The 26,662-nt window shown below is 42.0% G+C and overlaps 1 protein-coding gene across 2 annotated transcripts in view; it reads left to right on the plus strand.

Moving 5' to 3' along the window:
* The window catches only part of SUMF1 (sulfatase modifying factor 1), an 86,040-nt gene that overhangs the window by 33,560 nt on the left and 25,818 nt on the right, over positions 1 to 26,662 (plus strand). The window contains exons 4-7 of one of the 2 annotated variants that reach the window (XM_061128047.1): positions 1,865 to 1,947; positions 4,580 to 4,702; positions 5,421 to 5,535; positions 10,679 to 10,792. In XM_061128047.1, the coding sequence (XP_060984030.1) occupies positions 1,865 to 1,947; positions 4,580 to 4,702; positions 5,421 to 5,535; positions 10,679 to 10,792 (435 nt within the window). The remainder of the gene's footprint in view (positions 1 to 1,864; positions 1,948 to 4,579; positions 4,703 to 5,420; positions 5,536 to 10,678; positions 10,793 to 26,662) is intronic. The other variant, XM_061128048.1, reaches the window with a different exon arrangement.

Below are 26,662 nucleotides of genomic sequence, written 5' to 3' on the forward strand. Positions count from 1 at the left end.
CCCCCCGCCCTGATTAAAGTTTCCACAGTGCTGCAGAAGAAAGAGGAGGAAGCCCTGCCTTTCACCTCTCCTGCTCTCTGAAAGAGAAAACACTCTGCAGTAATGTCCTCAGAGGACATAATGCCTCTTTCATTGAGATATAAAAGAATTTGGCTTTTCCCATCAAATTGTGATTGGAATACCGTGAATGTTTTGATTGTGCTGATGTGAGAAAAAGAACAAGAACGGAGTTTGGTGTTCTCGGTGATTGCTGTAATTGTTAGCCGGGCACACATCCCCCCCCATCTCTTCCGGCTCGTCAGGACGCAGAGGACTGAGAGCAGCATTGTCTTGGGGATACCTTGAGTCCGTTCTGCTTTACAGCAGAAGAACCATTTGCAAACTTCTGTTCTTTACTTAGTATTAGCATCACTGATGATATTAATTTTTTTGGGTAACTCTCTCCTTGATTGCCATGAGGTCCATGGTTGACTGCTTCCCTTTACTGAGTGCTTGCTGAGTGCTCGGCATAGTCCTAAGCCCTGGGTGTATGTTTGGTTTCCTCGTAATAATCTCTGAGATAGGCATTGTTACTGTTTTCATCTTACAATTGAGAAACAGATGTAGGGAGGTTCAGTAGGGAGGTTGCCAAGGGTTATTACCCTCTGCATGGCAGAGTCATAATTCAAATCTCATTTTGCCTGACTCCAAAATCGTTTTTAACCAATCTCTAAACAATCCCAGGTAGTGCAATGGTAAAGAATCTGTCTGCCCATGCAGGAGATACAAGAGATGTGGGTTTGATCCCTGGGTTGGGAGGAGGAAATAGCAACCCATTCCAGTATTCTTGCCTGGAAAATTCCATGGACACAGGAGCCTGGCGGGCTGCAGTCCATGGGATTGCAAAGAGTCAGACACACAAAGAGAAAGCACAAATGAATGAAAATGAACAAAACAAGGCCCACTTGATGTTGGTATATGGGTTGACAGAGCTGTAAAGCGGGAGTTAAGGTCCTGGGAACAGGACGTGAGCTGAGCACTTCCCAGTCCTTTTAGAGTCACCCTGCTCTGAGTCTGCGGTGGGAGCCTGGGAGGCTGCTCTCATTTCACAGATGAGGACTTCGGGGCCAGACAAGCAGTGGGCTTGCCCAGAGCCACACAGCTCATGTTGGGCTGGATATTCACCAGGATCTTTTGTGCACACACTCCAGCTCTGTATTCAGTCTCCTACCACCTTGGTTGACCTTCAGCCTGGCACCAAGTTGTAAGATTAATGCTGTTTCCTCATCTTTTACATCAGAGCGGTACCAGCTGTCCCAGTTGTTAGAGATTATAGAGCATTAGCTAGCAGTGTGTCTTTTTAAGATTCTTGGAAAGATACACCATTTAGATACATATTTGTTTAATCACTGCGGTGCTTTATGATGCGAGGTAATACCTTTTCTAAAAAACTTTTTATGTTGTATTGGGGTACAGCCGATTAATGTTGTAGTAGTTTAAAGTGAACAGTGAAGGGACTCAACCTTAGATGTACATGTATGCATTCTCCCCCAAAGCCCCCTGCCATCTAACCTGCCACATAACACTGCCTTTTTGGTCGTTTGTTCTGGGTGCACATGTGGCTTGCTGGATCTTAGTTCCCCAACTCGGGATTGAACCTGGAGCATAGTCCTCACTACTGGACCACCAGGGAATTCCTGAGATAATGCTTTTTTTTTTTTGGTTAGATTTAATTACATATACATATTTTTGATATTCTGGAAGAATGATTTGGTAATTTCATGGAAGTTGAAGACCTTAAGTGAGATTTTTTTTTTTTTTTATTCTGCATGGACTAAATCTGTTTTTTTAGAGCTAACCTCAGCTTATCCTGTGTTGCTCTGAGGTTGCAGCTGCTCCATGGTGGTTACCTGTGAAAGGTGCTAACTGGAGACATCCAGAAGGGCCCGACTCTACTGTCCTACACAGGTGAGACTGGTGGGTCTTAGCCTAGATGATACTTTCATTTCAAAATCAGTTCCTATGATGTTGAAGAGAAACTCAAAGTCCATTGTCTATAAAAGAGTATGACGAACTCTAATCCGTTGGAAGGGAAATAGGATGACTAGAAAGAATCAATGTACAGACCCAAATATTGTGCCTACGTCATGGAACACTGTTAAAATTCTTTTCTTTTTTTTTTTTTTTGATGTGGACCATTTTTAAAGTCTTTATTGCATTTGTTACAATATTGCTTCTGTTTTATGTTGTGGTCTTTCTGCTGCCAGGCATGTGTATCTTGGCTCCCTGACCAGGGATTGAACCCACACCTCCTGTGTTGGAAGGAGAAGTCTTAACCACTGGACCACCAGGGAAGTCTCTGGAAGGCTCATAATAAGTGGCCTCTTGTCATCCTCATTTGGCCTTTTAGAGGGTCCCCTCCTGTCATTCTTTCCCCTTTTGACAGTCCTATTACAAATCTCATGATGTGTAACCTTTACAGATTGTTCTTCCTCATGAGTAGGCCATCATGAGGACGGAGATTGCCTCACAGAGAAGTTGGTATCTTGCCAAGTGGCCACTGTAACAGCTAGGCCTTGGGTATAGAACTCATGTTCTCCGCGGTCCTGGACTGACATACTTTGAAGCCACCATCTGACTGAAAAACCACAGAGCTGCAAGTCGGTCAGCAAGTCTCCAGGGTGGCAAAGAAATAATTATCTCAAGCAAAAATAGAGTAACACTTTAAGCCCTGGAGGCGGAGAAAGGTTTGGGTCAGGACTCAGCGTCTCAACAGCCCAAGAAAACTGTTCTCCTAACCCAGTTTTTCAGATGGGATTCTCGAGTCTCCGTTTTCGACATCGTTCCTGCTTACTGCCCTCAGTGTGAGGGAGCCGGAAGTACAGGCAGTTCAGCTCTAGGGATACAGCTCCTTGATAAATGTCATTCTTTCAAACTCTTGAGTTGGTAGGCCCTGGGGTAGAAATAGACTCTGAGGTAGAAAGTTGTGGGATTCTCAGATACCTCAGGTAGATGACCTTCTTGCTGCTGCTGCTGCTAAGTCACTTGAGTCGTGTCCGACTCTGTGCGACCCCATAGATGTCAGCCCACCAGGCTCCCCCGTCCCTGGGATTCTCCAGGCAAGAACACTGGAGTGGGGTGCCATTGCCTTCTCCGTGATGACCTCTTAGCTCCCAATATATAGCTTCTTTCTGAAATATCATAGTAGAAGAAAAAGCTGAAGACAGAAGGAAGACCCAGAGTGAAATGTATTTTATCCACTGAGTCCTTTTGAAAAAAGTACATGTCTTTAAACATCAATGCTGAAAACAGTGACTGGCATGTAAAGGTACTCAATAGACGCTTTGGAAAGAATAAGTGAAAGTCACAGTGTAATTACTATAGGGAATTCAAAGATGCTTAACAGGGACTTCCCTGGTGGTCCAATAGTTAAGAATCTGCCTGCCAATACAGGGGATGTGGATTTGATCCCTGATCCCAGAACTAGGATCCCACATGCCACAGGGCAACTAGGGTGCCACAACTACTGAAGCCTGTGCACCCTTGAGACCGTGTTTCACAACAAGAGAAGCCACCACAATGAAAAGCCCATGCACCACCACAACGAGACAAAGCAACAAGGAGTCCTTGCACAGCAACAAAGACCCAGTGCAGCTAAAAAAAAAAAAAAAAAAAAAAGTTTAAGAAATGGGCCAGGAATGTAGAGTCCACTGGAGGAAGAGTGAGCAGGAACTAAAGTTATTGGTGCTGAATAAATATGTTTATCCCCTTATTCTCAAACTTCCCCCTAATCTTCCCTGCCCGGCTATACTGTTAGAAAAAATAGAGGCTTACTTGGAATATGCTGGAGTGAGGCAAATAGAGCAGACTCATCTACAGCAGAATGACACAAGAGTTTAAAGCCAAGTATCACAGATTGGATTCTTCGGAAACAGATGCTGAGATAGAGCTTGGTGTGCAGACTATTTATTAGGGTTCCACACCTGTGGGAGGGACGGGGAGGAAGCAGGATTGGGCAGAGGGAGAAGCCCAGACTGCAGGGCAGGTCCAGGAAGTCCCAGCCAGTCCCTCGGGGTGGGGGGAGGCTCTGGGGCATAAATGACCCATAGGATTGAGCCCTGGGTGAACCCACATGGCTGTGCCTTTATGCTCCTGCTGTGGTTGGTCGTTGGTGACTGTGAGGTGGCTCTTTGCAACTCTCCTGAAGGAGCTGAGCGCTGGAAGCTTCTGGTCATACCATGTCCAGCAGCTGCAAAATCGTTCTTTCCTCACAGAAGAAAGCATTGGTTGATGCACCTGGCTGGTGCAACTCCATACCCGCTGCACCAAGCTGAGATTCTCTGGGGTTTCAGGCCTGCCAGCAAACTGGAGTAATGGTTTGAGTCTGGTGCCAGGAGGGATCATAACCTATTTGGGAGCCTGGGATGTCAGAAACCCTTGGTGGAGGCGGACAGAAGTGTGGTGGGGCAGGGTGGGGGGTGTTGACCTGGGGACCAGGCCCACCTCCTCGTCACGGATTGAGGTGAAGGCGGAGATGGGCGGTTGGTGGCTGTTTCCTGTTCCTGCTCCGCCCTCCTCACTCTGCGTCTCTGTTCCCCAGGCCGGACCATCCGGTTCTCCACGTCTCCTGGAATGATGCCGTCGCCTACTGCACATGGGCGGGAAAGCGTTTGCCCACGGAGGCCGAGTGGGAGTACAGCTGTCGAGGAGGCCTGCAAAATAGGTACTTGGAGGGTCTCCCCTTGCCTAATAGTCTGTGGGTCTTTTTTCTAAATCCACAGGGATTTACTCTGGACAGTTGATTTAAAGCCACAACCACCAGCGCAGCTCTTTCCTACTGGGCTTTCCTCACCTTGGTGAAGTTCCGTAGAAAACACCCATGCGGAGGTGGGCGCCAGCCACGCAGCCACATCCCCGGGCCACGAGGTCCTCCTTCGAGCCCCTCTGGCAGGCTGCCTTCACTTTTAGGGGTTTCTTATGTTAGGCGTCTCCTGAAACATCAGTATGTCTCTGCTTTCAGAGCCATTATACAGAAAACTCAAGATTGGGTCTCAGCTTCTAGGAAAGGCTCCTTACAATAGTGAAGGCTTTATAAAAAAGTGCGGTGTGATGATGCCCCGTTATGCTTCCCTGTATGTCCAGAATGATGGCTGCTCTCCCAGCCTCCTGTAAGCCCCTCTTTTAGTGAGGTGATTTATATCAGACCTCCTGAGTCCTCGGGAGAGACTGAGGTTGTTGTGAGCTTGACATGATCTGGTTGTGTGGAAGTTAAAAAAACAAAAATTCCTGATTAAAAGCTTTATGTATTAAAAAAAAATAAAATAACTCACTTGGAACAAGCGAGCAGTGCGCTGTCTCCCTTTCACGGCCTTCCTCTTCTTGACTTGGGTCCAGAAACCTGTGTATGTTCGACAGACTGATGCCGGTGTCTCTTCTGACAGACTTTTCCCCTGGGGCAACAAACTGCAGCCGAAAGGCCAACATTATGCCAACATCTGGCAGGGCGAGTTTCCTGTGACCAACACCGCGGAGGACGGCTTCCGAGGGACCGCGCCAGTGAGTAGCGAGGTTCAGAGGGCTGCAGCCACAGCGCACGGAGAAACCGCTAGAAACCACTAGAATTGAGGGAGCGTGATGCTCACTCTCTGCTCTACGTATGGTACCCTTCCTGCCTTCATCCACTACCGCACGTGGCAAATGCTAATACTGAGACGATCTTTTTCGTGACACGTTTTTCTTTTTGATTCTATAATGCTATAGAAACTTTGAAAAAAACCAGAAGAGTTGCAAAGGAGAAAATTGAAAGAACGGTGGAATCTTACCACCCAAGATAGATAACCCCAATTAGCATTTTGGTGGAATTCCTCCCATTCATTTTCGGTATTAATGATACTAATAATTGCTAGGAGTTCATACTTGTAGTGTGCCAGGCATGATATTGAGGTATTTGCATGAATTATCTCAGTTAATGTTCCACTCTGTAAGGTAGGTACTGTTATCCCCATTTTTTCAGGTGAGCATTCTGAGGCACAGAGAGGTTAACTAACTTGCCCAGGGTTACACAACTGGAAAGCCACACATCTGGGATTTGGACCAGGTTGGTTTGTTTCTAAAGCCCATGCTCTTTTAACTACCATAGGTGCCAGTGTAAATGTTTCTTGTGTTTGTGTACCTATATATTTTTTACATATTGCTTTGGGATCATACCATTATATTTAAAATCCTACTCTTTTTTTCCCTGTGTAATATCAGGAACATTTTGTCTGGCGTTAGCAGTTCTTCATAAATACATGTCTTTTAGCAGCTGGATAGCTTGTCATTTGAATTAACCCTAATTTATTTGCCTCTTATTTTTGCAAAGTTACGTCTGTTTTTTTGCTAAATAACAACATCTTGTGCGTAAATTGGAGAAGGCAATGGCGACTCACTCCAGTACTCTTGCCTGGAAAATCCCATGGACAGAGGAGCCTGGTAGGCTACAGTCATGGGGTCGATAGGAATTGGAAACAACTGAGCGACTTCACTTTCACGCATTGGAGAAGGAAATAGCAACCCACTCCAGTGTTCTTGCCTGGAGAATCCCAGGGACAGGGGAGCCTGGTGGGCTGCCATCTATGGGGTCGCAGCACAGAGTTGGACACGACTGAAGTGACTTAGCAGCAGCAGTGCATAAATATAAAATTTATCTCTGATGATTTAAAAAAATTTTTTATTGAGGCATAGTTGATTTATAATGTTGTGTTAATTTCTGCTATACAGTGAAGTGAATCAGCTACACATATGCATTTATCTGCTCTGTTTTTAGATTCTTTTCCCATACAGATCAATTCTGTGTATTGAGTAGAGTTCCTTGCGCAATACAGTAGATCCTTAATAGTGTGGTGATTTTTTAAAAGGTAGATTCCTAGCAGTGAAATTAGTGAGTCAAAGACCAGAAAACTTTCTTGGTAAGAGTTTCAGATACGTAATGAAACTGTTTTCTGGAACTCATGTAGCATGTTTCCCTCCATGAGTATTCCTTTCTCTCTGCTTTTTTTGTCAGCAGAACCATACACTAATGAAGCAATGATAAAAGCATTTTGTTTTTTCTTGACACATTGAGCAAAGATGTCTTGTGGTAGGGAAATAGCACCTTACTGGATTTGTTGTTACAGAGGATAATATTCTTTCAACAATCTTTCAAACAGTTGTCATTTTAAAAAATATTTGTGTTTTTAATATTTGTTCACACAAAAATAATTCTTCCAAAATTTGTTTATAAATGTAACACACATATGTTATTTGGAGCCTGACCAAATGATTCCAGAATTTCAACTGAAATAATAAACAAGTGAGAAAGACAGACAATTTTTGGAAGAGATGAGGGATGAGAAGACACTTGACTTTTCAGAACCTGAAACATTCTTTGAGCCATATAGTTAAAGCATTACAGTTGTTTTTGCAGGGGTGCAGAAGCAATGTAAAAAAAAATTGCATGAGAATATGTTGCCTTTAAATAGGCATAGGAACTCAACATGTGTGTGCTTTTAAAATTTCACATGTATGAGTTAGGTATATAATAAAAGCACCAACACAAACCAGTGGGAATTGGATGTACTTTTCAACAGAGGCAAAATTTATTTGCTACTCTACAGCAAAGTGAAGTTGGTTTTTTTCAGGTTTCCTTCTGGATAGCTTGTGCTCTCAGGGGCACATAGTTTTATTCAGTAAAATGAGTGATTTAGAGACCTTGGGGTCTAAGAGATCTCAACCTTTTTCTCAAACTGTACATGGGTAAGAAGGCCAGTTGTTATCTCATGGGCCACTGTTGGTCAGCAGAACCTGTGCTGCAGGATGAACACAATAAGGAGCCTGATGAAGATGCTTGGGAGACCCCAGGGAAGGTGACACGTGATGCAGAAGAGGACACTCAACCTTGAAGCACATATAGCATAGGCTTCTGATAGACCCAGGCAAATTACATAAGCACCTGTCAGTTATAAAAGACCATGAGAATCTGTATTGAACAGTTATGAATGTTTTACGGCACTTAATGGCTGCAGAATTTCACATCACTCTTTAGACAGATGAACCTCCAAGGAAAAAGTCATTTATTCTCAAGTCAGTGCATCTTCTCAGAAGATAACAATTTCCATATGAAATAAGGATACTTTACAGATATTTAGAGTTGAAACATTTAACTGGGGATGTTCAGCAGATGTCTGCGTTGGAGGATGTTCAACAGAACTTACCTGAAGAAGTTGCCATGGAAGTTCCTAAGATAAAATTAGAACATTTGCCAGGAGCCGACATGAGAAATACTACCTGAAGAGAAGAAAAACCCAACACATTGTGGAGAGGTCACGTCCACCTTTGTTTGGAATGAGACTTGACAAAAGATTTCTACCTTTAAAGCGGGACTATTTCTCTCAGGTCCTCCTTAGCTTCCTTGTGGCCACAGACCTTGGTCCCTGGAGAGCAGGAATCGAACTTCCAGTGATGGGATGGACTATAGTGAAATAGTTCCCTCACCTGCTGTTTTATTTTATTAGTTTCACTCATTAGTTTTATTTTTTATTTTTATTTTATTTTATTTTTTTTAGTTTCACTCATTAGTTTTAAATTGAGTGAACTATTCTGACCGCAGTGAACCCGAAGAATTGGTTTTCTGTTTGATTGGACCTCTGTTGTAAGTTATCAGTATGTTTTGGCTTTCATACATATCTACTCATTCACCTGAAAATAAACATGTTGAAAGTATTTCTTCTGAGCTTTCTGGAAGGAAGTTTTGGTTGGTGTGACTAACTGAACAAAGAGCAGTTAAAATTTTTATATTCTCGTGGTAATTTTGGGAGTGGTGACCTCCGGATTTTATCTCACTTAAACATCCAGTTGTTTACAGAAGGAAAACCCCTCAAACGTTTCAGTAGATGCTGTTATTAATGTTTTCTCATCTTAGGGTTTAACAGCACCACATAGGCTAACTTGCTTGCCCAGCATTTGTTGTGTGTTGTCATGTAAAGAGGACCTTAGACTGGCTGACCTCCATTAGTCTGCTAAGTCTGAGAAATGGTTCCTCCCTCCACTTCTCCACTTCGTTCATTCCATCTTTCAGTTGCTCTCATGCCCCTTGCTCCTTTCCATCTTTTCGCTGAAACAAATTATTTTCTTCTTTTCCTTCCAACTATTTTTCTTATTCTTCTTCATTATCTCCAAATTCTTGAAAGAACAGTTTATGCCTCTGACCCCTTCTCCTTCACTGTCTCTCTGACCTTTGACCTCTGACCTTGATTCTCATGAGATGCTTCTACCTTTGTGGAGGAGGGTTCATCTTCAGCTCGAAATCTCTCCCTCTAGGTAGTTTCTGCATATCTTCTTTCATTCTCTTACCCTACTAATCCCACCCTGCCTTTCTAGATTGGATGTTTTTAATTTTTGGCATCATCATTCTTTCTCCCTCATTAAAACTCTTTCACGTCTGTGTCATCAAACCCTTTCTGCCTTCAGTCGACATGCATGGAATTACTGAATGAAGCAGTGAATAGGTACTGCTGTTTCCATAATGAATGCTGAGTTTGGAAGCAGAGTGGTAAAAATTTTCAGCTTTCCCCATCATCTGGATTAAGTTTTTTTCAGAGTAGCATCATAACTTTATTGAAGTGCCCTGGATTGCCCACATATCAGATGGTTCCATATTTATGTGTAGCTCTAAAACCTTCTAAAGTCAAGTAGGAAATTAATTTTATTCCTTTTAGTTCTACTTCATTAATTGAGAAAAAACATGAACTTACAAAAAGATTTTTTTTTTTAAAAGATTTTTTAAAAAGAACCTCAACGATATCTTAATTTTTTTTCACTTAAAAAATAAAAGTTTCCTTCATGTATGAGCATTTCTCATAAAATATGTTAGGAAAAAGTTTTGAGTCCCTAAAATAGCAAAACTTGTTTTGTATGCATTTACTATTCAGTCAAAGGTTTTTCTCTGGTCCTCCTCCCCACCTTCCTTTGTACACAAGCTCTACACTTTGGTACCATGTCTGTGACATAATTATGTGGCAGACTGTCTGATCTACCTTTGAAATGTGATGTAATTGCTGGCTGAAGAGCCTGTGCAGCTTGCCTCATGCTTCCAGGTCCCAGGGATTGCAAACTTTCTTTGTTTAATAGGTAGCACTTGATAATGAAGTCACAGTTTCTCTATAATAAGAAGTCCCATCAGTGTTTTGACAATAATGACTCAGGCTTAAAGATAAACTGGTGAGTTGGAGGGGGCTGGTGGAGAGGACAGAATTGGCTTGAGGTCTCTCTGTGCCTTAAGATGTTGTGGCCAGCAGAGCTCAGCTGTGATGACAAGACTGATACTGGGTATAATGCCATTTCTCTCATGCTTCTGAAAGTCCCCAGATAATTTACCTGCCACTTCTCAATGAGATACAGATTTGACTTATGATCAATACTAGTCTCTCTATTAAGAATTATTTCATTGACTTTCTTACCATGTAACATAAACTCTTCTTAGGTTTCTGAACTCTCTTTGAGAACTCAAAGCTGAAAAGTATCTTCCTCTGTTTTTATATTGGTCAGGTTGTATTTTCACTGTTGGAATGAAAATTCATATTCATACTTTGAAGTAAGAGGTCTTTGTGCATTTTTATACTAAAGAGGCTTTCTAGACAAGGTGAGTAGATTGACAACATTTCCCCCTTTTTTTAATTTTTAGGTTGACGCCTTTCCTCCCAATGGTTATGGCTTATACAATATAGTAGGGAACGCCTGGGAGTGGACTTCAGACTGGTGGACTGTTCACCATTCTGTTGAAGAAACGATTAACCCAGTGAGTATTAGTCTCAGAATACGTATTATGAAAAGGTTACACCCATCCTTTGGGCAGATTATGGTAGGAATTTCGTGTGTTTTGGCTATTTATGTACTATTGAAATTAATGTTGGAATTTCCCCAAGGAATATTAAGCACATCTTTTTTTTTTTTTCAACCTTAAGGCATTGTGAAGAAATGTTTGTGGACATTTTATATGCTGCTGGATCGTTACAGTGATAATGATTTGAGGAAATCTGCCTTTAACTGTAGAAATTATATTCAGCCTCATAAATGTAATCAAAGTGTTGAGATGTATAAATAACTAGCAAAATTCATTAATGTTCATTAATAACTATTGAGATCTGGTAGGTGGTATTTATCGTGTTGCTAATTGCCTGAGTTTTCATTGGCTGAAATTTTGATTGAAGAACATTGTTTGGAGAAAATGAGAAGGATGTTTTCTGGGGGAATGTTGAATCAGGAAGTTGAGTCATTTGATGATTATTTCCTGAACTCCACAGTATGTCAGTTCATAAACCTTGGGAATGTAGCAAAATTAAGTTAAATTTTACCTTCTCTGGCATGGGAGTACTGTTAACTGCAGCTAGTGGGCTACTCTGCCTCTAAAGTCAAGCTCTCTCAGCATATATAATAATTTAGACACTATACGAATTAGGTGTGCAGGAGGGAAGTACTTCCTTTAAAAAGAACATGTCTGAGTATTTCTTGTGTGAACAGATTGGGGGGGATGCCATTTAAAAATCCTATCTCTAGCAAACTAGACAGTCATAAATCAGATCCAGGAATATATATTTATACCCAAACTAGCTAGACTGGGAACTTAATATGCTTAATTTTAAACCTTAACCTCTTGAAAACTTACAAAAGGTAATGATAAAGACAATTAATTCTTTGATCTCTTCTCAGTGAAAGGTTAAACAGCTCAGAGTAGTTGAAGAAATTGTCAGACTCTGTGCCTCGGGCCTTTTTTTTTTTTTTCCTTTAGAATTTGGGCATAAATTTGTATGATATGCTTGATTTTTCTTCACAGAATAACACATGAGTTGGTCATGAATAATCTATAGACAGAAATCTCTTTTCTTGGGGACAGATGATAAAGCTGATTTCTTCAGAAATGGTCACTTCCTCCTTGTTTTCCTTGGCAGAGCTTGTGGAATTTGTGGTCAAAGGCAACCCATCTCTCCAACATGAGAATAACGTTGTGAAATTTTCAGTGGGTTTGAGGTTGGGAGATGCCATTCTCTACTGGCACATTGTGACTTGGCGTTTGCTGTCAGAAGCAGAAATAGAATTTTTTTCTCCCCTTAGATGAAAGCATCTGCATGTTTGGAAAGGGTGCACCAGGCTTCAAAATTCTGGCAAGTTGTGAATGTATTTCTGTGACCATCTGTTGTCGAGCTGAGTGCTTATTAGCTTTCAGTTTTATAATTGCTTGTGTTGCTTCTAAGGATTTACAGAAAAATCCTTATATTCTTGTTTTCAGAGTCCCAGGCTCTGATCTTGGATGTTGTCTTTGCTCTATAAATCGTTAGCCTTGTAGGTTTCTGTCACAAAGGCCTCATATGCTTCCTGGTTTGACTGGAATTAAATTCACCAGTTTGGAGGACTGATACCCAATTCCCTTGCAAACGCAGACTCTATCCTTCAGATCTTTACAACCAGCACCGCTGTCGTCTCTCATCTGTGTTACTGCATCAGTCTCCCCGTTGGGCTCCCTGGCTTCATTCTTTCTGCTCTGTTGCAGCTGGAATGATCTTAATAGAGAATACGTTTAACGCTTTCACTCCTCTGTTTAAAGAATAAATAAAGTACAGACTCTTGAACATGACTTCTGAAGGCTAAAATAATTTAGCCGTTGCTGATCGCTCAATGACCACAGCTTTTTCTTCCTTTCAACATTTCATTTTGAAACATTACAAAAGTTCAGAAAATAGCATAACAGAGACCTATGTATCTGCCATTACGATACATATTTAACATATATTGACAGCTTATTGTATTTACTGTATTTCTTTTAACCAAAGAAAAAGAACAAAAACTATTCTGTCAACACTTGATAATTGTCTGTATTTTTAATTTAAGCTGTTCTGGTCTGTGTATAGTGCTATCTCACTGTGGTTTTTTAGTCATTACATATATATACATATATTTTTATTTTATTGAAGTAGAATTGATTTATAAAATATTAATTTCTGCTGTATAGCCTAGTGATTCAGTTTATGTATATATATACACACACATACATTCTTTTTCATATATATGTATAAATGCATACTTTATATATATTCATATACACACATTCTTTTTCATATGCTTTTCCATTATGGTTATCACAGGACAGTGAATACAGTTCCCTGTGCTATACTGTTGTTTATCCATTCTTTATGTATGAGTTTATATTTAGTCATCATATATTAAAGTCTGTATCTGATAACTCTCATAGCATGCCACCCTGTTGACCTGCTTCCGTTGTGTGTCATTCTTGGGTTTTGGTTACATCTTACTTTCTCACATGCTCCAGTATTTTTGATTGAGTGCCAGACACTGTGTGAGATAAGTTGTAGAGATTATTTGAGATCTGGAGAGTGGATTCTTTCTCTGGAGCAGGCTTATCTTTGCTTCTGGAAACTTACATATCATCTTAGCTATTCTAGCCAGTAATTGAGGTGATTTGAAGCTCAGCTTCAGTCCCTGTGAGGGCTAGATGTGTACAGCTCTTCAGGGTGCCAGCCAGCAGGCTAGGGGGTTTCCACAACTCTTCTTCCTTGACGGGCCCTGTGCAAGTTGCTCAGTTGTGTCCGATTCTTTGCGACCCCATGGACTGTATAGTCCATGGAATTCTCCAAGCCAGAATACTGGAGTGGCTAGCCTTTCCCTTCTCCAGGGCATCTTCCCAATCTAGGGATCAAACCCAGGTCTCCCGCATTGCAGTCAGATTCTTTACCAGCTGAGCCACCATGGACGCCCTAAGCTCCAATTGTTTCCTTGGTCCATGAGTCTATACAAAGTTCTGTTCAGCTTCTCAGTATTATACTTGCTGCAGCTGGAATCAGCTGACCACTGGGGAAACAAGCTCACCTCTCTGGGCTTGTTTTCAGTCTGGGATTGAGCTCAGCAGTTCCTCACAGCTCTTGATAGTTCTCATCTGAGCGGGTTTAAACTCCTATTTCTCTTCGAGGTCTTAATTTATCTGCCTTTCTTCCCTAAGGGCTGTGTGTCTCCAGTGCCTAGCAAAGAACCTGGGCCTGTAATAAAGCCAGTTCCAGATACCTAGAATCAAAGAGAGTTTGATCACTGTTCATGCTGGAGGTGTTTCAAAAGCAAAAGCTAGGTAAAACACATATTTTCAGGGTAAGTTTTGAACCAAAGTAAACATTTCAACCCGGGAACGGGCCCCTTCAGTGTCATGTGTATATTTTAGCTTCAAGACTAACTCATAATGGCAAATACTTTTCAAGCTTCTTTGGAGAAGTTGGGAACAGCCAGTGCTCTCTAGGCAGACGCTATTCAGGGAATACCTCTTTCTTGTTCAGTGACTTCCAGGGAGCAAAAGTTAATCATTAGTGTTTATTTTATTGGCTAGTAACACCTTGTATGCTTTGTACACAAAATCCTAGGAGAGGCGGAGGTATTTGGCCATATGGAGTGAGGGTCAGTTTGGTCTTGCCTGGTCGAAGGTTCTGGGGAGTGTGCATGCATGCTTGTGTGTAATTTTTGAAACTGCTTAGAATGACATCCTGTCTTTCTACACAGGTGCAATCCAGAGTGTGGCCGCTGATGCTACTGTTTTTTTTAACCCATTTAAGAAGTAATTTGTGTGTGTGTGTGTGTTTTCCTTTGCAGTTACCTTACCTAGAAACCCATATTCATCTCTGGAAGTGTGTGGTGGGGCTTGTATCCTTAGTCGCTCAGTCATGTCTGACTCTTTGTGACCCCATGGACTGTAGCCCTCCAGACTCCTCTGTCCATGGGATTTCCCAGGCAAGAACAGTGGAATGGGTTGCCATTTTCTCCTCCAGGGGATCTTCCTGACCCAGAGGTCGAACTCACACATCTTGCATTGGCAAGCAGATTCTTTCCCACTGAGCCACATGGGAATCCCCCAGAAATGTGTGGTACTTTCAGTCAAAGACTATATAGAACTTATCTAGCATCCTAACTTCCCACACCTACATCCTTATTTCACTACCCTAGTACCATACCCAGGGAACCATGGTACCCTGGTTCACGGGTGATATAAAAGGATGGAATAATATGTAATATCTTTGCCACTCTCACTTAAGGTACACAATTTCATTGGGGCAGCTTTTTTTTTTTGTCCTAAGGGAAAGAAATATAGCCTTAGAATTAGTCAAAGTAACGTGGATTTTAGCTCTGCCACTTGATATTAAAGGAATCTCTCAAAAAAAATTAAAAAAAAAAATAAAGGAATCTCTCTAAGTTTAGGACATACCTCAAGTTTCCTTATATACAAATTGGGAATAATTATACCTATCTCTGGAGAAGGCAATGGCACCCCACTCCAGTACTCTTGCCTGGAAAATCCCATGGACGGAGGAGCCTGGTGGGCTGCAGTCCATGGGGTCGCTAAGAGTCGGACACGACAGAGTGACTTCACTTTCACTTTTCCCTTTCATGCATTGGAGAAGGAAATGGCAACCCACTCCAGTGTTCTTGCCTGGAGAATCCCGGGGACCGGGGAGCCTGGTGGGCTGCCATCTATGGGGTCGTACAGAGTCGGACACGACTGAAGCGACTTAGCAGCAGCAGCATACCTATCTCATGAAATTGTTAGCAAGTTAGATCTGATAATGTTGCATGTGAAAATATAACGTTAGACCCCAGAAGTACTATTGTGCTAGTGATTTACTTTTTTTTTTTTTTAATTATTTTTTGCTATATAATTGAAAGATTATATGCTTCTTTTTGGGCTTCCTAGGTAGCTCAGTGGTAAAGAATCTAGCTGCCAGTGCAAAAGACGTGGGTTCGATCTCTGGGTTGGGTACATCCCCTAGAGAAGTAAATGGCAACTCCAGTATTCTTGTCTGGAAGGTCCCATCAACAGAGGAGCCTAGTGGGCTAAGGTCCATGGGGTTGCAAAAGAGTTGAACATGACTGACCAACTGCACACACCAAATACATGCTTCTATTCAGCAGAATTAATAAGAAATGTTGGCCTTTGGAAGCAGAGGAGGAGAAAATGATGTTTATAAATAATGAATGCCTAATATTCTTCATATCCTTACCTTTTGTTAACTTATCACATAGTCATCCTTACAATGAAAATCTCGCTTTGTGGCTCATTAGAGTCCAATGGGAATAAAGTTTCCCAAAAAGTATTCCTCCTCTGAATGAATCCCTGGTGCTAGTCAGACGCTATTAGCCAGAGATTCTGTTTGTTCTGTTTTTGTCAATGTGGAGTTTGACTCTTCAGTTCGATCATATAACTCTAGACATTTTGGGAAATGTGTTCTGTTTTGCACGGCTGCGGGGTTGTGCTGTGGAATTGACCAGGGAAAACATAAGCCCTCTTTTTGTGCTGGCTGTGGTTTGGAGTTTGCACTCTGCTTGTTTTGAAGAACACACCTCTGACCCTTGCCTGTCGCATAGGGCACGTGCCAACCTCTGACCTGAGGTCAAAGTGGACCATATATTGGCAGATGCCTCATGGTCAGTCCTGTTTTTGCCATTGGGTGGTTGGACTTGGGACTTGGACTGCATTTGTCCATCCTCTAAATTCTGCCTTTATTTGTTCCTCATCCCAGTAATGCCTCTGGCCACACACCACTATATGAATCAATGGATTTTGTGCATCAGAAATGTTAGACTCCTGCTTAGCCTGTTTCCCAGACCTCCTCTGCCTTTGGCATGAGACTGGCCTTGTCTCAGCCTGGCAAGAGACAGTAAATATCACATCTTCCTGAGGTGAGACTGTTTCACCCATGGACTGCCCCCTTGGCAGCCCAGTCAACGCAGCTCACTTTCCTGGAATACCACTATTAGGTAGTACTGCCCGGAGAAGTTGATTAAGGATTTTTATCTCACATAAGACCCTTTATTCACGTATTTTCAATGAGGACAGTTCAGAATAAATCAGTTTGATGGAAAAGTAACCTGGTGTCCAAAATGAAAAAGACATGAAAATATTAAGGAAGTTGACTTAAACTTGATAATAAATTACTGTGGTTGTAAATTATACTTAATAAGTCCCAAAGGGAAAGCAGGGTGGTCAAAAAAATCAGTCCCTTGAGACCATGTTTATGAAAAGAATTTCATCTTCTTCTCCCTAGGGGAAGATGGAAATTGTTCCAGAGGAACAGCTGATGTTGATCTATAGCCACTTTTCTTTGTGGTTGTGGAGCGATGTTGGTCATTCAACAACCACAAAAAACTGTTGACAAATAGAGGAAGTAAGCTCAAGTATCTATGGCTCAGATATTTAGATCCTGTAAATGCATTTTCAAACACAGTATCCAGTCACATGCTTCTTTCTTGAAAAGAGTGAATGCTAATTTCAGTTGCTATTTGGAAAGTGGTAAAAATGCTGTTTGTTCATAATATTACCTCCAGAGTCTCATATTACAGCTCTTGACTCTTCCTGAGCAGATAGTGCAGGACACCCAGATGTATCGTGGCTCCCTCTCTTAGTTTGGAGGACCAGTGGATCTTGATGGGAAGTGAAAAACTCCAGCCTCTATCACTGTAGGACCCCTGTTTTGATCCCGGGGACACCTGTGGTCCTGCAGCCTTGAGCTTCAAACTTCCTGGGCCAAAGAACTCTCTAATACCTGGAGCATCTAGTTGTGTCATCAGATGTGCTCACTGTTTGATGTTCTCCCACGGCCAACCGCATATTTTCACCACCACAGCTTCACCTCACCGGTCCTCATTGTACCGTTGGTGAGGACACAGAACATGGCTTCTGTCTTGTGCATGCAAGTTTTTCAGATCCCCGAAAACAGTCACAGCCTATGCCCCCTCATCTTTCTCTTTCTAGATGAGCATCCCCATTCTTTCAATTGCACCTGGAATAACTTGGATTCTAATCCAGGGCAACTGGGGTTACAGTCCTTTGTATGATATAAGTGGGAAAAAAGTCCCCTTTTCTAAATGAGCATCTGGAAATGTACACAGCATTCTATCTGTATGTTCTCTGATAGATGCAAATAATAGTGCCACAGTCCTTTTCCCTCCTTCTCTGTCATTGGGTCTCAGACTGCGGTAGCCGTTAAAGGCTGTGCCAGCGGAATCCAGTCGAGGGCTTTTGAATTTCATTGCTGTCACTGTGATGAGTGTCGTGTGACCCTGGGCAAGTCACTTAACTACTCCGGGACTCAGGTTTGCTTCTTTCATCAGTGGGGACGTAGATTCCCGCTTCACAGAGTTGTTGTGAGGAATTGAGAGAGTGTTGGTAGCAACTTAGACCAACATTTGGCCAAGAGCAAGCATATGGTACATGGCAGCTTCGGTTTTCAACATTGCTGGTTCTGTCCCCCTTCTGCTATGTGGCCTCTGACTATTATGTACAGTTGCAGCAGGGACAGGAAGAGCAGCATCTCCCTGTTGGCCCCTCATAAACTTTTAGTAGCCAAAGAGTACTTCCTCTTTTTCTCCTGGCTTCCCTGGTGGCTCAGACAGTAAAGAATCCGCCTGCAATGTGGGAGACCCTGATTCGATTCCTGGGTTGGGAAGACCCCATGGAGAAGGGATAGGCTACCCACTCCAGTATTCTTGGGCTCTCCTGGTAGCTCAGGTGGTAAAGAATCTGCCTGCAATGGGGGAGACCTGGGTTCAATTCCTGGGGTGGGAAGATCCCCTGGAGGAGGTCATGGCAACCCACTCTAGTATGCTTGCCTGGAGAATCCATGGGACAGAGGAGCCTAGAGGGCTGCAGTCCATAGCGTCACACAAGTCAGACACGACTGGGTGACTAAGCACACACACTTTGTCCCCCGTGTTTATTGACTTTAGGCTGAGTCTCTTTAATTATTGTTATTATGCAGCTGTGTTTTATGCATTTATTTATAGGTAGTTTTTTAAACTGTTTTGAATCTTAACGGCCCTATTTTGAAATGTAATGAAGAGCCTCTCTATTCTCTCCATCAAATTCCTTTTTTTTTTTTTTTTTAAATCGGTTTCAGCCTTGAGAGACAGCTTACAGACTTCATTGCGACTATCAGCCCTGTCATTTATGGTAGTGGTTTTCCCTTCCAACTTATTAGAATCAACCAGTTCAGCTGTTTTTTTTTTTTCCTGTCATCTGAGAACTTACTGTGCTGTGGGACAGTGTTGTCTCTCAGGGATGCGAAGATGCACTAGATAGCCGGGCTGTTAGGGAACGTCTAGTCTAGGGAGACGTGGCGATCAGGTCAGTCAAGATGCACTGCGGTCAGCGTTGCTGCTGGGGCTTCCCTGGTGGTCCAGTGGTTAAGAATCTGTCTTGCAGTGTATGAGACCCCAGTTTGATCTCAGGTCAAGGAAGCTCCCACATACCGCAGAGCTACTAACCCTGTGTGCCGCAATCACGGAGCCTGTGCCCTAGAGCCTGTGTGTTGCAACTACTGAAGCCCAGGTGCCTTAGAGCCTGCGGTCCGCAGCCAGAGAGGCCGCTGCAATGAGAAGTCCATGTATCGCAACTAGAGAGTAGCTCCCCCCTACCCAACTTGCTGCAACTAGAGAAAAACCCTCACAGCAACAAAGACCCAGCACAGTCAAAGATAAATAAATAAACAAATCTTCAGAAAAAGGATTGCTGCTGATGTGGCTGTGATAGGGCCTTGCTGAGCTCTCTTCTCTGCTGGTTGGAGCCGGGAAGGCTTTTCTGAGGAGGTGGCCTTGGGAAAGGTGGCAGCAGCTGTGGCCTTCGAAACACAGGAAGGCCAGGGTGTGGCCTCGTGAGGAATTCATGGTCAGCAGAGAAAGGATTTTCATCCTGTACCCTGCTGCTTTCAGATCCTTTGGAGAAGGGAATGGCAACCCACTCCGCTATTCTTGTCTGGGAAATCTCATGGACAGAGAAGCCTGGCAGGCTACAGTCCATGGGGTCACAAAGAGTCAGACACGACTTAGCAACAAAACAATAACAGCTTCAGTTTCTTAAAGTAAAGCCCCAAAGCCACAGCTGCCCTCTGCTTGCCCTTCAGTCCCGAAGCGTCTTGCCTCTTCACACTCACAGTAAAAGCAGTGAGAGGGGTGTGTTTCTTTCTTCTGATTTTGCCGCAGTGTATTTTTCCCATCCTTATGGGCACGACTGAACTGTTTAAAGAATTTCCGTTGGCTGACCAACTAGGGGCTTAGGAGAGTGACTGGTGAATCGTCTTCCTTCGTTTGGCATGCTCAGTGAAAGGGCTTTATGCACTCTGTTTCACAATGGAGAGCACGTCTGGGAGGGGAGAGACATCTGCTCTAAGATGGGGTAACAGAAGGTCAGCATCGCCGGTTGGGGTTATAACAGAAACATTACAGGCAGAGAGTTTGCTGATGTGCTTATTTGCCGTCCTCTGTCAAGTTCTTGCGGCTGCGCTGAATGACAGAACCATGGCTTGGTGATGAAAGCAGAGGTCGTAGCCTGGAATTTCACCTGAGATTTAGCTTGAAAATGTCCAGGGGTCTTGGGTAAGTCATCTTGCCCTTGTCTGGCTTCCTGCTTCATCTGTAAATGTCACTAGGGATGTAGCAAGTCATTCTCAGGACACAGTCAGTCTGGACAATAGCCCTGAGGTCTGGTGCTGGCTTGGGAAGTAGAGTGAAGCAGGATGAAGAAGCTGTTGGAACGTGCTTAAGGGGACAGGTTTTAAAATGATTCACACTCTGTTGTTCCACATTCTAGTTCTGCCCCTGGATGGAATGGTGGCCTTAGGAGAAAGGGAGGACATCTTTTGATTTTGTTTCTTTGTCTATAAAGTGGGAGTAACAGGAAAATTTAAGGACATAGGGTTGTTCTGAGGATTCACAAGAGATTCAGGCATGTGACCCTGTATCCGCCACACAGTAAAAGAGAGCTAATTATTTTCCAAGTACCTCTCAGTCAGAACATCCTTTTTGAAAATTCTTTCCCCTTCAGCACATCCTCTTACTTGTTAGACCAAATTGTGTTCTTTTCTTCCATTTTATTAGTTAATAAGCATTTACTGAGCACTTGCTCTGTGCTAGGGGCAGATACAAACATCACACCATCCTTGTCTACAAAGAGTTTGATTTTCAGAATCCCTAATTATGTTTCCTTCCATGGTGTGTGCATGCTCAGTCACTTCAGTTGTGTCCGACTCTTTGCAGCCCCATGGACTGTAGCCCGCCAGGCTCCTCTTTCCATGGGATTCTCCAGGCAAGAATACTGAAGTGGGTTGCCATGCCCTTCTCCAGGGGATCTTTCTAACCCAGGGATCAAACCCACGTCTCCTGCGTTGCTGGCAGGCTCTTTACTGCTGAGCCACCAGGGAAGCCCTCCTTCCATGGTACTAGGAAGCTTTTGCCCCACTGATGCTTAGGAAGTCAGAACCAAAACCCAGGTTTTTTTTGGCTTCCCTTCAAATTTGTTTATTCCTCCCCTGCACCTCTGTTTAACTGGAAGGGAACTGAGGGAAGGGAGGGTGGAGAGCTGACAGGGTCTACGTCACTTGGTTCCCTGATTTATTTGGGTCTACAGCTGACAGGCCAGGTCTGAGCAGCATTTCTGGTCAGAGGGGTTAACCACCAGATTTTAGGTGTTAGGAGGCCTTCATTATGGGTCAGTTGCCTAAGGTTTTTCTTCTCTGTTCCTGGTGTGGTTTGAAGTGTGAATCGACAGCCGGAAGCTTAGGTGCTGTATCCAGAGCCAGATCCTCTCCATTGGGCTTGGCATCCCGTCTTCCACCTCTGTGACCCTCCCTTCCCAACTTCTTCCTACTCTAGCCTCCCTGGACAGATTGGTTTTTTTTATGTGAATCCCCCAGCACTCCCCCAGTATCACAGCCCCTAATTTATGCTTAACATTTTCAGCTAAGGCCTCTGTCTCATCATGCTTGACAGTCAGCAAAGGTTAATGTATGTGTATTCACCGGTACACAGAATAATTCTCTTCTTTACAGTTTCTCATATACAGTAGCCTATAGTCATAAACACTTTGACCACAGCACTCCTAAACCAGAGGTGGAATTGTTACACATTGGGAAGAAAATGTGTGTTCCCTGTCAATCTGGATCCAGTCCCCCAAGCCTTTCCCTACACTGGCTTTCTAGACAATGAAATGTGTTTGGGTTACAGAACAGGTGTGCCTCAGACCCTTCTCCACAGCCTGACTTGTTCCCAAGGCCACCAAGTGCTTGTGTGAGGAGCCACATCAAAGTCCTTATTCTGTACATTTATATTTGTTTTTTTTTCTCCTCAAAGAGCTCAGAGTGCTCTGTCTCCCTCCCTCTTTCTCAGAGACTCTTCTGTATTTCTCATACCCACAGAATATTCCTGATTGTGCAAAAGGAGGCTGGTGGTCTTAGTGTCATTTCTTATGATAACTCATGAAGTGGAGAGAGGTTCTGACTTTGCCCCAGATTTTGAATTTGATTTGCAGAGTCCAGATGAAATCCCAGGTCTTCTGATCTTGAAGCTCATACAGTCTTGGCCGGTGTCCAGATGTTATTTGAGCTGCAGAACTTGAAAGGCTGCTTACTTCCTTGTAGTATTTTACCACAGACTGCACACGTTAAGTCAGGAATTTCAGAAAGTGTGGTAACTCTGAAAGATAATTTAAAGAGATATGAATTGCTGAGTCATGCAGAGGCTTCTTCCAAAAACAAGTGAGAGGCAGTATGGTTTTTTATATGCCTGTGGTTTTTTTATATCTTGAGATTTTAAATCAGTTTCCTGCCCTTTTTACCTTCTTAATCTCTTATTTCCTTCCACTAAATTGTTCTTAAAAATTATTGATTTGGCAAGGCAGTTTTTGCACTGAACATTTAGCCTGTTAATGAATTGTGAAGTAATTTGATGTCATTTTCCCTTTCTATAGCTTCACCTTTCATGTCTTTCCCTATGCCGTAGTGTGACTCATTTGTTCTTTCCCTAAGGATCTGGAAATTAAACCATGTTATTGAGAAGAGAAGAAATAGAACAGTCTGATTATCTTTTACATCAGGTTATTCTGGGGAGGATATTCATGTGGATATGTGAACATATTTATAATATAGGTATATTCCTATCCATATGTATGATTTTTATATAAATATATGCTTTTATTCATTCAGCCAAGTTTATTGGGAAAAGGAAATGGCAACCCACTCTAGTATTCTTGCCTGGAGAATCCCATGGATAGAGGAGCCTGGTGGGCTACAGTCCACAGGGTCGCAAAGAGTTGGACATGACTGAGCGACTACACTTACTTACTGAATGCTAGACTTATGAGCTGGGTTCTGGGAATCCCACAGACATGATCCTTCTGCCCTCTTGGAGCCTGCAGATGTGAAGGAGTCAAGCAAATGCACGTAATTACATATATGTGGTCATGTCTTTAATTATATGTGAGGAGGAAGTTTAACATGATGGTTAAACTCAGGCAGTTTGGGAGTTGGATCTGGTTTCCTATCTTAGCCACCTTACCCGCTGATCAAGCTGGAGCAAGTCACTTAAATCCTCACGCAGCTTCCCCATCTGTAAGTGAGAAATAACAGTACCCCTTGTGGAGAGACTGAGAGATTTCAATGAGGTACCACAAAGAAATTGTTTAGTGTAGTGAATGATATGTAGTAAACACTTGATAAATCTTAATCATGACTAGTTTTTAACATGCAATGAAAATTTCAGTGAGCTGTGAAATGGCAGCTCACTCTGAAATCTAATTCATGAAAGACAGTTATTCTGGACCTTTTTAGGGATGTGGAAACAAGATAAGACATCTGGTAGCAGGCAACTATACACTTCTTTCTGTGGACAGTCTCTGCTTTATACGCACTAAAAAAAGTAAACACTGTTTCTAATGAAGTGACAGAATTGGACACTTAGCACTTGTCTACTTTCACAGTATACCAAGTAAAATCATGGAAGTAATCAAGTATTCTTTGCAGAAAATGTTTAACTGAAAATATGATTTGGTATAAACTAATTGCTTATACTCTCTCATAACTTGCTAATGAGTTGTCACTGAAGAACACAGAACATTGTGAGTATAAGAGAATGTGATATACGAAATCCTTACGAAGACTGTAAACTGGTTTTGTCATTTCTCAAGTGCTTTAGAGCCATATCTGTTTGCAGGCAGGACGGAACAGTTTCACAGCATCATTCGGAGAGAAGCAAGTGACTGAATGTGGAGTAGACCTTTCAGCAGATGTAATCTGTACCCTGCGATCTTGGTACACTTTCACTGTCCCAGAAGTTACCTTTCTTTAGGATGATGCTACTGTGTACCATAAGGGCTTCCCAGGTAACTCAGTGGTAAAGAATCTACCTGCTAGTGTAGGAGACGTGGGTTAAATCCCTGAGTCAAGAAGATCCCCTGGAGGAGGAAATGGCAACCTGCCCCAGTATTCGTGCCTGGGAAATCCCATGGACAGAGGAACCTGGCGGGCTACAGTCTATAAGATCACAAAGGGTCGGACACAACTTAGCGACTTAACAACAGCAGCTGTATATTGTGCCTTGTTTAGGATGAAACAAACTGATTTCTCTGTTCTTCAGAACCAGCCCCTCCAGGATTGGATAGACTGTGAATGCTCTTTTGTGTAGTATGTTAGCATATTAAGCTTTCTGGAAGTAAAGAACTACTTGCATTACTGGATGACAAATTCTGTTTAGCAATGTATACTATCAGCAGATTATGAGAAAGTTAGTTCTTGGTTGTGGAAATCCAGTATGTTACTTGTTTTCTCTTTATAGTTGCTTCCTCTGTGTTTAGGTTGACAGGTTTTTAGCGTTTAGTTATTTTATGGCCTTGTGTTGAAAAACTACCATGGATTTTCATAATCATTGTGATCCATATCTCAAATAAAACATATGTATCTACCATTGTATAAGTCATAGCGTTAACCATTTTCTTGGGACTTTGCTGCTTTTTCTCTTCTCTTTCCTTCCTCCAGAGAAGTTGGATAGAGTGACTGTAGAAGCTGAGGTCCTTGGCCACTCCTTACGCACAAGGATGATGACTATTAAAAAAAATGGTGCAACTTCTTAGAAAAACAACATAGTGGTTCTTCAGAATGTTAAAAATAGAACTCTGTGATCCTACAATGCTACTTCTGAGTGTATGCCGCACAGAATTTTTCAACAATTATTTCATTTTAGTTTTTAAAATTGAAATATAGTTGATTTACAATATTGTTTCACATGTATAGCAAACTGGTTCAGTTACATAAATATATATATATATATGTATATATATATATATTCTTTTTCAGATTCTTTTCCCTTACATAATAGGTTATTATGAAATATTGAGTATAGTTCTCTGTGCTATGCAGTGGGTCCCTGTTGATTTTCTGTTTTATGTATAGTAGTGTGTCTATGTTAATTGCAAACTCCTCATTTATTCCTCCTCCTGCTTTCTACTTTGGTAACCATAAATTTGTTTTCTATGTCTGTGAGTCTGTTTTGTATATAAGTTCATTTGTATCTTTTTTTTTTAAGATTCATTTTAAGTGATATCATTTGTCTTTCTGTGTTTGACTTACTTCACTTAGTATGGTAATATCTAGGTCTATTCATTTTGATGCAAATGGCATTATTTAACTCTTTCTTATGGCTGAGTAATATGTGTGTATGTATCACGTCTTCTTTATCCATTCATCTGTTGATGGACTTTTAGGTTCATTCCATATGACTGTTGGAGATAGTGCTGTTATTAACACTAGGGTGTAATTTTTTTGTTTTTGTTTTTTTTCTTTTTTAAAAAGTCTTCTGTAAATCCTGAAATCTTTAACTTTGCTGTATTTATTTGCCACGCAGTTTGTGGGATCTTAGCTCCCCACCAGGAATTGAGTCCAGGCCCACAACAGTGAGAGCACAGAGTCCTAACCACTAGACCACCAGCGAATTCCCCGAGTGTATTTTTTCAAATTATAGTTTTCTCCAGATACATACCAGCGAGTATGTGTTGGATCATTGGGATTGGTGGATCATATGATGGCTCTATTTTTAGTTTTTTAAGGAACCTCCACACTGTTCTCTGTAGTGGCTGCACCAATTTACATTTCTACCAACAATGTAGAAGGGTACATTTTTCTCCACACCCTCTCCAGCATTTATTATTTGCAAACTTTTTGATGATGGCCATTCTGGATTGGTGTGAGGCCATTCTACTGCATCATAGCTTTGGTTTGCATTTCTCTAATAATTAATGATGTCGAACATCTTTTCATGTGTCTTTGACCATATATATATATATATATATATATATATCTCCTTTGGAGAAGTATCTATTTAGATCTTCTCCCCACTTTTTGGTTGGGTTCTTTTTTTCTTTAAATATATTGAGCTGTATGAACTATTTGTATATTTTGGCAATTAATCCCTTGTCAGCGCATCATTTGCATTCTTTTACATGTAGCTGTCTACCACTTATTGAAGAGATTGTCTTTTGCTCAGTGTATTCTTGCCTTTGTCATAGAGCAATTGCCTATGTAAGTATGGTTGTATTTCTGGGTTCTCGGTCTTGTTCCATTGAACTGTGTCTGTTTTTGTGCCAGCACCATACTGTCTGAGTACTGTAGCCTTGCAGTTTAATCTGAAGTCAGGGAGCATGATTCCTCCAGCTCCCTTCTTTCTTTTCTAGATTGTTTTGGCTGTTTAGGGTCTTTTGTGTTTCTGTGCGAATTAAAAAAAAATTTATTTTAGTTCTGTGAAAAATGCCACAACACTTCTGACACCAGATGTGTAACGTTTTCCATGCCAACTCCCTGGA

Source organism: Dama dama, chromosome 24 (genome assembly GCF_033118175.1).
Source record: "Dama dama isolate Ldn47 chromosome 24, ASM3311817v1, whole genome shotgun sequence".
Lineage (NCBI taxonomy): Eukaryota > Metazoa > Chordata > Mammalia > Artiodactyla > Cervidae > Dama > Dama dama.